The 11,318-nt window shown below is 38.6% G+C and overlaps 1 protein-coding gene across 1 annotated transcript in view; it reads right to left on the reverse strand.

Moving 5' to 3' along the window:
* Positions 1-11,318, reverse strand: part of LOC110466501 (dipeptidyl peptidase 3-like) — a 27,716-nt gene that overhangs the window by 3,995 nt on the left and 12,403 nt on the right. The window contains exons 9-17 of the mRNA XM_021523026.1: positions 10,810-10,940; positions 10,501-10,559; positions 9,960-10,154; positions 9,498-9,610; positions 9,205-9,297; positions 8,720-8,782; positions 6,572-6,696; positions 5,420-5,540; positions 1,486-1,665 (exon numbers count right to left, since the gene is read on the reverse strand). Of these exons, the coding sequence (XP_021378701.1) occupies positions 1,486-1,665; positions 5,420-5,540; positions 6,572-6,696; positions 8,720-8,782; positions 9,205-9,297; positions 9,498-9,610; positions 9,960-10,154; positions 10,501-10,559; positions 10,810-10,940 (1,080 nt within the window). The remainder of the gene's footprint in view (positions 1-1,485; positions 1,666-5,419; positions 5,541-6,571; positions 6,697-8,719; positions 8,783-9,204; positions 9,298-9,497; positions 9,611-9,959; positions 10,155-10,500; positions 10,560-10,809; positions 10,941-11,318) is intronic.

Consider the following 11,318-nt stretch of genomic DNA (forward strand, 5'->3'; position numbering starts at 1 on the left):
TTTTGTTGACCTTTGTCCATGGAAGGTCCCTGCAAAATTTCATTGAAATTGGTTCAGGGGTTTTGGAGAAGAAGTCGAAAATGTAAATTGTTTACGGACGCACGACGGACGACGACGGACAAAAGGCGATCGCAATAGGTCACTTGAGACTTTGTCTCAGGTGACCTAAAAATCCAGTTGAATGACCTATGCTAAAACGTGAGTATGGTACCGAGTATGTGATATTCAATTTCAGACAGGTTTTAAGAAAAAAATATGACATGCGTGGGTCAAATTTGGATTAAAAATCATGTTTTTTTGCATTTTTTGGCGGTTTTTGATGTGGTAACCATGGTTTTCACAAGTCCCAAATCTGGAGAAATCAATTTTTGAAATAAAAAAAAAAAATCTAAAACAAAAATGAATTCAAAATGTAGTTTATAAATATATATATGTAGGTGTGTTGTGCAGGATAAATACGCTATCCAATGTTTATCTGAGACATGCCCTTTATTTTTAGGATCAAGCCATTTCTACTGTACTCTGCTACCTTACTATCAACTTATTTTGTCATGTAAACAGACTGTTTTGTTGATATCATTTTAACAAAGTGCATTTTTTAACAAAAGCTGTTTGATTTATTGCTGTTTTGTTATACTAATATTCATACATCAGTAGTTCCTGACTGTAAACAAGACATTATAAAGGGAAACTTTTCATGTCAGGACAGTGTCAGTGTTATATTCACACAAAGAGCCGGGCACCTACAGCTACTTTGTACAGTATATACTGTGCTGCATAGGCCTTAATAGTCATTAAGTGTAGATCAGAAAAATCAGAACTAACAAGAACTCTGACAGATCAAGCTTATATAGATCATATGTGTCAAAAAGAAACAAGTCATAATTTTGGTTGTAGAAATATTTGATATAATTGTTACACATGTATACCATTTGACAAAAATTAGTTACCAATAAGTTTTAACAAAATCAGACTAGCAGAACAGAACCTATAAACCGAGAGGTCTCAGCAAATCAGAAGCCATGTGAAACAAATCATATGCATCCACTTATAAGTTAATAAGTATATCTGATACAGAAGGTAACAGTACCTCAACAGTCTTAAGGATACATTAACTGAAAAGTTTGCACTGCACTTATTTGATCTTTGACCTTGAGCTCAAGGTCACGGTGACATATCAATAGTGCACTGCACATTAATTGTATGTGGGAGATGCTGATTTACTGCAAGTTTCATAAGATATCTTTAAAAATTAACATTTGTGGTCCAGGAATGGTAATACAATGCATTTTCGACAGTTTATCTCCTGTTCTATTTTTATAGCTAAAGCGTCTTTGACCTTAGTCTTATGAATTTTCAAAGTTTTACTGTAAAACATATTGTTTGGGCTAAAGTACTGAAAATGTAATATACATTAGTAAAATATCTGCTATATAAACAGGATAGCAGATCCTCTAAACCAAATCGACAAATCCTCAGTAGTACCTGTAGTTTCCTGAGGAAGTCACCAATAGCTGGCTTGCCTACGGAGGGGATCTTACTGCGATCTAGCTTCAGCACCATGTCCTCACTGCCATCGTCACTAGTGAAGTAGTCGATCTTGACCAGGCCCTTACCAGCTTCCAGCAACACCCTCAGGATCACAAAGCGGGCCTGCATGTGAGCCTAAAATACAGAATAAAGGTCATATAGCAACACCCTCTGGATCACACACCGGGCCTGCATGTGGGCCTAAAATACAGAATTAAGGTCATATAGCAACACCCTCAGGATCACACACCGGGTCTGCATGTTGACTAACAATACAGGATAAATGTCATATAGCAACACTCTCAGGATCACACACCGGGTCTGCATGTTGACTAACAATACAGGATAAATGTCATATAGCTACACCCTCTGGATCACACACCGAGCCTGCATGTTGACTTACAATACAGGATAAATGTCATATAGCAACACCCCCAGGATCACACACCGGGCTTGCATGTTGATTATTTACAATACAGAATACAGGTCTGAAAGTTGTTCAAAGGAAATGTTAATGGATTAGGGTCGACACACTCTATCACAACAACCATGGGGACAAGACCATACTTATGACCCCTCTATCACAACAACCATGGGGACAAGACCATATGTATGACCCCTCTATCACAACAATCCTGACAACAAGACCATACTTATGACCCCTCTATTACAACAATCCTGAGAACAAGACCATACTTATGACCCCTCTATCACAACAACTCTGGGACAAGACCCTACTTATGACCCCTCTATTACAACAATCCTGAGAACAAGACCATACTTATGACCCCTCTATCACAACCACCCTGGGACAAGACCCTACTTATGACCCCATCTATTACAACAACCCTGGGAACAAGACCATACTTATGACCCCTCTATCACAACCACCCTGGGACAAGACCCTACTTATGACCCCATCTATTACAACAACCCTGGGAACAAGACCATACTTATGACCCCTCTATTACAACAACCCTGGGACAAGACCATACTTATGACCCCTCTATCACAACAATCCTGACAACAAGACCATACTTATGACCCCTCTATCACAACAACCATGGGAACAAGACCATACTTTTGACCCTTCTATCACAACAACCCTGGGGACAAGACCATACTTATGACCCCTCTATCACAACACCCCTGGGAACAAGACAAAACATATGACCCCTCTATCACAACAACCCTGGGAACAAGACCATACTTATGGCCCCTCTATCACAACCACCCTGGGACAAGACCCTACTTATGACCCCTCTGTTACAACAACCCTGGGAACAAGACCAAACTTATGCCCCCTCTATCACAACAACCCTGGGAACAAGACAAAACATATAACCCCTCTATCACAACAACCCTGGGAACAAGACCATACTTATGACCCCTCTATTACAACAACCCTGGGGACAAGACCATACTTAGACCCCTCTATTACAACAACCCTAGGAACAAGACCATACTTATGACCCCTCTATCACAACAATCCTGAGAACAAGACAATACTTATGACCCCTCTATCACAACCACCCTGGGACAAGACCCTACTTATGACCCCTCTATTACAACAACCCTGGGAACAAGACCAAACTTATGACCCCTCTATCACAACATCCCTGGGAACAAGACCCTACTTATGACCCCTCTATTACAACAACCCTGGGAACAAGACCAAACTTATGACCCCTCTATCACAACAACCCTGGGAACAAGACCCTACTTATGACCCCTCTATTACAACAACCCTGGGAACAAGACCATACTTATGACCCCTCTATTACAACAACCCTGGGAACAAGACCAAACTTATGCCCCCTCTATCACAACAACCCTGGGAACAAGACCATACTGATGACCCCTCTATCACAACAACCCTGGGGACAAGACCATAATTATGACCCCTCTATCACAACAACCCTGGGAACAAGACCAAACTTATGACCCCTCTATCACAACAACCCTGGGACAAGACCCTACTTATGACCCCTCTATTACAACAACACTGGGAACAAGACCATACTTATGACCCCTCTATCACAACAACCCTAGGAACAAGACCATACTTATGACCGCTGCCCTCTATCACAACAACCATGGGAACAAGACCATATATATGACCCCTCTATCACAACAACTCTGGGAACAAGACCATACTTTTGACCCTTCTATCACAACAACCCTGGGAACAAGACCATACTGATGACCCCTCTATCACAACAACCCTAGGAACAAGCCCCTACTTATGACCCCTCTATTACAACAACCCTAGGAAGAAGACCTTGCTTATGACCGCGGCCCTCTATCACAACAACCCTAGGAACAAGCCCCTACTTATGACCCCTCTATTACAACAACCCTGGGGACAAGACCATACTTAGACCCCTCTATTACAACAACCCTGGGACAAGACCCTACTTATGACCCCTCTATCACCACAACCCTGGGACAAGACCATACTTATGACCCCTCCATCACAACAACCATGGGAACAAGACCATACTTTTGGCCCTTCTATCACAACAACCCTGGGACCAGACCCTACTTATGACCCCTCTATTACAACAACCCTGGGACAAGACCATACTTATGACCCCTCTATTACAACAACCCTGGGAACAAGACCAAACTTATGACCCCTCTATCACAACAACTCTGGGACCAAGACCATACTTTTGACCCTTCTATCACAACACCCCTGGGGACAAGACCATACTTAGACCCCTCTATTACAACAACCCTAGGGACAAGACCATACTTATGACCCCTCTATTACAACAACCCTGGGAACAAGACCAAACTTATGACCGCTGCCCTCTATCCCAACAACCCTTGGAACAAGACTATACGAATGATCCCTCAATCACAACAACCCTGGGAACAAGACAAAACATATGACCCCTCTATCACAACAATCCTGAGAACAAGACCATACTTATGACCCCTCTATTACAACAACCCGAGGAACAAGACCATACTTATGACCGCTGCCCTCTATCACAACAACCCTAGGAACAAGACCATACTTATGACCGCTGCCCTCTATCACAACAACCCTAGGAACAAGACCATATGTATGACCCCTCTATCACAACAACTCTTGGAACAAGACCATACTTATGACCCCTCTATCACAACAACCATGGGAACAAGACCATACTTTTGACCCTTCTATCACAACAACCCTGGGAACAAGACCATACTTTTGACCCTTCCATCACAACAACCCTGGGGACAAGACCATACTTATGATCCCTCTATCACAACAACCCTTGGAGCAAGACCATATGTATGACCCCTCTATCACAACAACCCTAGGGACAAGACCCTACTTTTGACCCCTACATCAGAACAACCCTGGGAACAAGACCATACTTTCGACCCTTCTATCACAACAACCCTGGGGACAAGACCATACTTATGACCTCTCTATCACAACAACCCTTGGAACAAGACTATACGTATGATCCCTCAATCACAACAACCCTGGGAATAAGGAAACATTTGTGACTCCTGTTAGACATTCTCTTTAACCAAATAAAGAGAGGGGAGTTGCAGATGTATTGCTGACAAAATCTACTTACATATGTTTTACAACATCCAACTTGAATGACTTACCTAAACCGTTCTTGCTGATAATTGGTAAATACAGTCCCTGAAGCATCTCCCTGACTCATTCAAACAAAAAGCCCAGTGGCCTTGATAGCTCACCTAGAATACTCAACACCTTAATTATGTATCTTTGTGAATCCAAACGGACAACATATGTTGCACAACAGCAGAAGCTCACTTGGCCCTTTAGGCCACGGGAGCTAGTAATAAATCTAACATTCACATTAGAATGACATGCTCCATATATATACAGCATGCATGATAGCTAACTAATTACCTGTCTCCAGGCACCTGTTTCTGGAGAGTAGAACTCGAGGCCCAACAGTCCCGCTCGAGCCATGTTCAGCCAGTTGATGTAGATAATGTCATCTGCAGCATCATCAGTATGGCCAAATATTCTGACAGAAAACAAAATGTTTAGGTTTTTGTAAGTTACCCACAAACTACATTCCAATAAACTCCACATATATAGAATTACTCTCATCATATCACGTTTCTGTTTGCTTGGTATGGAAAGTCTGTGAATTAATTAAGTGATAAATATAATGCTGTGTAGGACAGAGAGACAGAGGTAGATCCCTCCACATTCACATATAACATTGTTATAACATACCTAAGGACCTTGACAGAGAGACAGAGGTAGATCCCTCCACACTCACATATAACATTGTTATAACATACCTAAGGACCTTGACAGAGAGACAGAGGTAGATCCCTCCACACTCACATATAACATTGTTATAACATACCTAAGGACCTTGACAGAGAGACAGAGGTAGATCCCTCCACACTCACATATAACATTGTTATAACATACCTAAGGACCTTGACAGAGAGACAGAGGTAGATCCCTCCACACTCACATATAACATTGTTATAACATACCTAAGGACCTTGACAGAGAGACAGAGGTAGATCCCTCCACACTCACATATAACATTGTTATAACATACCTAAGGACCTTGACAGAGAGACAGAGGTAGATCCCTCCACACTCACATATAACATTGTTATAACATACCTAAGGACCTTGACAGAGAGACAGAGGTAGATCCCTCCACACTCACATATAACATTGTTATAACATACCTAAGGACCTTGACAGAGAGACAGAGGTAGATCCCTCCACACTCACATATAACATTGTTATAACATACCTAAGGACCTTGACAGAGAGACAGAGGTAGATCCCTCCACACTCACATATAACATTGTTATAACATACCTAAGGACCTTGACAGAGAGACAGAGGTAGATCCCTCCACACTCACATATAACATTGTTATAACATACCTAAGGACCTTGACAGAGAGACAGAGGTAGATCCCTCCACACTCACATATAACATTGTTATAACATACCTAAGGACCTTGACAGAGAGACAGAGGTAGATCCCTACACACTCACATATAACATTGCTATAACATACCTAAGGACCTTGGCAGAGAGACAGAGGTAGATCCCTACACATTCAGCACGACATTCCTCGTAACTTGATGCAAAGGAGGTGAACTTGCTATCCCAGGTCTCGTTGTGTTCATACCATTTCTCTATCTGTAACAAATGATATATCAGACAAATCTAACACATTTCAATTGGTCTGTTTTAAAGAGAATAAATACCGATGAATTCCAGTAGGTTTCAGCTTTGAAATCCAATGAATCCACTCTAGATACACATATCTTTCCTGCACGCCCTGCCCTGTGTGTGTCACCTTGCCATCAACACAGGTAGTCTAGTAGGATCTAGGATGTACATCAAAAGAATCTCACAGCAGCATAATTGTAAAATTGAATGGATTTAAAGTTGGGGGTAGCTCCTAAATGTTGTAGTGTGTGATATCAGCCTAGTGATTTGTCAGTTTATCTTACCTGAAACCAATCAAATAGCTTACCTTGTGTGCCTTCAAGTTTTACAATGACCTATTCCAAGGGTGTAGAACAGGTAACAAGTGTACTATAAGTGGAATAGTCCAAGGGGGCAGAACAGGTAACAAGTGTACTATAAGTGGAATAGTCCAAGGGTGTAGAACAGATAACAAGTGTACTATAAGTGGAATAGTCCAAGAGTGTAGAACAGGTAACAAGTGTACTATAAGTGGAATAGTCAAAGGGTGTAGAACAGGTAACAAGTGTACTACAAGTGGAATAGTCCAAGAGTGCTGAACAGGTAACAAGTGTACTATAAGTGGCATAGTCCAAGGGTGTAGAACAGGTAACAAGTGTACTATAAGTGGAACCCTTGGAGTTTGAAGATGAGCTGGTTTTTGTCCATATACAAATTTACAAAGTGAATATTTAAATATTTGGATCCCAGCTGCTTTTGAAGCATCACTGATATTAATTGCTTGTTGTATAAAAAACAGATAAAAGCATTAAGCAGTAAGACATTAACACCATAAATGAAATTACATTTTTCTAATATCATAAAATCATAAAAAAAAATATTAAAATATTATGGATATAGTAATAAGTAGATTCTGTATTTACAGCAAACAATGGGTATTACTTAATTAATTGTTTGCTGTAAATTCTGTATTTACAGCAGACAATGGGTATTATTTTATTAATTGTTCAGTAGATTCTGTATTTACAGTAGACAATGGGTAGTATTTTATTAATTGTTCAATAGATTCTGTATTTACAGCAGACAATGGGTAGTATTTATTAATTGTTCAGTAGATTCTGTATTTACAGCAGACAATGGGTATTATTCTATTAATTGTTCAGTAGATTTTGTATTTACAGCAGACAATGGGTATTATTTTATCAATTGTTCAGTAGATTCTGTATTTACTTCAGATGATGTCTATTTTCAAAGAACACATTATATATACTATCAAAGCATTATCAATACAATCAATGGTAATAGCTAAATAATATCGGATATAAAATCTTAACAGTATGAAGTAGCTATAGTATAGTGTACCTTTTTTGTCTCTAGTATAGTGTACCTTTTTGTCTCTAGTATAGCGTACCTTTTTGTCTCTAGTATAGCGTACCTTTTTGTCTCTAGTATAGTGTACCTTTTTGTCTCTAGTATAGTGTACCTTTTTGTCTCTAGTATAGCGTACCTTTTTGTCTCTAGTATAGCGTACCTTTTTGTCTCTAGTATAGTGTACCTTTTTGTCTCTAGTATAGTGTACCTTTTTGTCTCTAGTATAGCGTACCTTTTTGTCTCTAGTATAGCGTACCTTTTTGTCTCTAGTATAGTGTACCTTTTTGTCTCTAGTATAGTGTACCTTTTTGTCTCTAGTATAGCGTACCTTTTTGTCTCTAGTATAGCGTACCTTTTTGTCTCTAGTATAGTGTACCTTTTTGTCTCTAGTATAGTGTACCTTTTTGTCTCTAGTATAGCGTACCTTTTTGTCTCTAGTATAGCGTACCTTTTTGTCTCTAGTATAGTGTACCTTTTTGTCTCTAGTATAGTGTACCTTTTTGTCTCTAGTATAGCGTACCTTTTTGTCTCTAGTATAGCGTACCTTTTTGTCTCTAGTATAGCGTACCTTTTTGTCTCTAGTATAGTGTACCTTTTTGTCTCTAGTATAGCGTACCTTTTTGTCTCTAGTATAGCGTACCTTTTTGTCTGTTTCTGGGTAAGTCACAGAGGCAACATCAAAGTTGAGGTTTCCTTCTTTGTCCTGTGTAAAAAACATGACAATTTAAAAGTTAAATGTCTAGTAGAGAATTTTATTTAGTTTTTCTATCTATACACTCTTAGAACAATACCAGCAGTTATTTACTGTGAAAAAACACTTTTTAAAGTGTTATAGTTACACTGCTCTCATCTTCTTTAATATATATGGTATGATAACTGTCAATTACCTATCAAAATGTGTATAATGTGAATTATTTTAATTCCAAGAACTAGAAGCAAAATGCTATGTAATTTCAGTACCTACCTCGACAATGCATTGCAAACCTGACACACCTACCTTGCACTGATTTATAAACTTAAAACACCTTATTCGACAATGTATCATAAACTTACACGTCTACCTCGACAATGTGTCGTAAATTTAAATGTCTACCTTGTCAATGTGACGTAAATTTAAACATCTACCTTGACAAACATCTTTCCACTGCCATGGCCCAGCAGTTCATGTAGACCAACTTGGACTTCAAATGTCGTTGTCTTTAGATTAACAAATAATTCCTGCAAATAGACAACTTATTGTCAAGTTACTGCAGACATGGAGAGTGGAATACTTTACCATAGGAATGACCAAACCATTACATATTTTTTATGAGAAACAGAAAGCATATTGAAACCAAAAAAATCAATCTAATTCAATAACACACTATTGTACACAACCATCGATCGGAGGAGTATATCAACCTTTGACCCTAACTGACCTTGTCATCCTCTGCCAGAAAGTTGACTTTGTCCTTGGTGTCCTTGTAGGCTGATACGATGACATTTCCCAGCGACACGTTCTTAAATCCCTCCGACTGGCGGATGTCATCATCTATCGACAACATGGCACAAACAGAAATATATAATACAAATCATTAGCGGCCTTGCAGAGTGAAACTTATATTTAATATTTTGTTTGGTAAAGTTTTCTGTAAATGACCGACACATGCAAAATTTCCTCATACAACCTACACTGTGTAAATAACCGAAACATTTAAAATCCCCTAGCATATTTGATAAGTGTAATTGCTGTACATTAAAATTTATGCACAATTAATAATACAAAAAAAGAAAAAGAAAAAGAAAATGGTATATCAAATTCCTATCTATCATTACAGGCAATAATCAACCAGATTTCTGTGAGATATTGGTCACATTATGATAATGGAAGTCAGACTAACAATTAGGAATATTGATCCCTGCCGGTATACCAGACCCTCCAAATGTCAGCACATCAAGTGAGGTAAAGTCAGGTCGTAGGAACTTGTCCTTCTCAAATGCTGCCGGCCATGGCAACAGAGGTAGAAACTCTTCAGCACTGGCGACGAGCTGGGTGAACTTAGTGCTCATCTCTTTGTTAACCACTGCCACAAAACCTGATAAGGAATATATATAGTTATGTCCCTGATATACACAACATGTACCTGTCTATGTGATAATTAACAAAAGATCTACTTGTACAATATGACATATCAAAAGATCTACCTGTACTGTGACATATCACAAGATCTACCTGTACAATATGACATATCACAAGATCTACCTGTACTGTAACATATCACAATACATACCTGTACAATATGACATATCACAAGATCTACCTGTACAGTATGACATATCACAAGATCTACCTGTACAATGTGACATATCACAAGATCTACCTGTACAATGTGACACACCACAAAATCTGGTTGAGGAATATCATGTTTCTACTATACCTACCCTCAAACTCTCCCCTCATTCCAAATGGGTCTCTGTATGACTCAATGAAGCCAATATATCTGTGAATACAATCAGAATTGAAAAAACTGAAGTGAAATTAGAATGTGTTGATTAAATATGTATTTAGTTTTTATATTAATGTAACTATTTATCCAAAATATCTAAAACCCTTTTTTTTTAATTTAAAAAAATAGAAAAAAGTAATCTCGTTTATGTTATTTACAATGGTTTTATTGATATGAAGATCTTCTTCAACACATTCATTAATCATTGTATCATCTTTACCTATATATGTACGAGTATACTCACGTTTCTACAATAGGGCCTGTGTTTTGTATCCAGTGTCTGGACCCACTCTTATGTGAGGGGATAGACCCAGAGGTAAAACTCTCCACATAGTCATTCAGCATATTCCTCTCAAGGTCATTGGCAGCATATTCCTTCAGAAAGATATAGACGATGTCAATTACAGTTACCATCAACTTTTGATATGTGCCATACAATAAACACATCAGTGATAAGGTAAGATTTACTGTATCTAAATTTAACTAAATTTGTTTTTGCCAGAGAACTTTTCAAACTGAAAGTACATTTCTAATATCACCAACAAGTTTTAGTCTGAGTAGGAACAAGAGGCCCAAGAGGGCCTGTATCGCTCACCTGAATATTTAAGCAGTCATAGCAAAATATTCTCATTAAATATTATATTGCACTAAAAATATTTCCCTCGCAAACTTTGTTGGCTCCATTTGTTGAAACTACCAGCAAAATATTATTATAAGATTCTATGCTTTTTGATTCTTCTTCAGAAGTTGCTT

This window comes from Mizuhopecten yessoensis, unplaced genomic scaffold (genome assembly GCF_002113885.1).
Source record: "Mizuhopecten yessoensis strain PY_sf001 unplaced genomic scaffold, ASM211388v2 scaffold11135, whole genome shotgun sequence".
Classification (NCBI taxonomy): domain Eukaryota; kingdom Metazoa; phylum Mollusca; class Bivalvia; order Pectinida; family Pectinidae; genus Mizuhopecten; species Mizuhopecten yessoensis.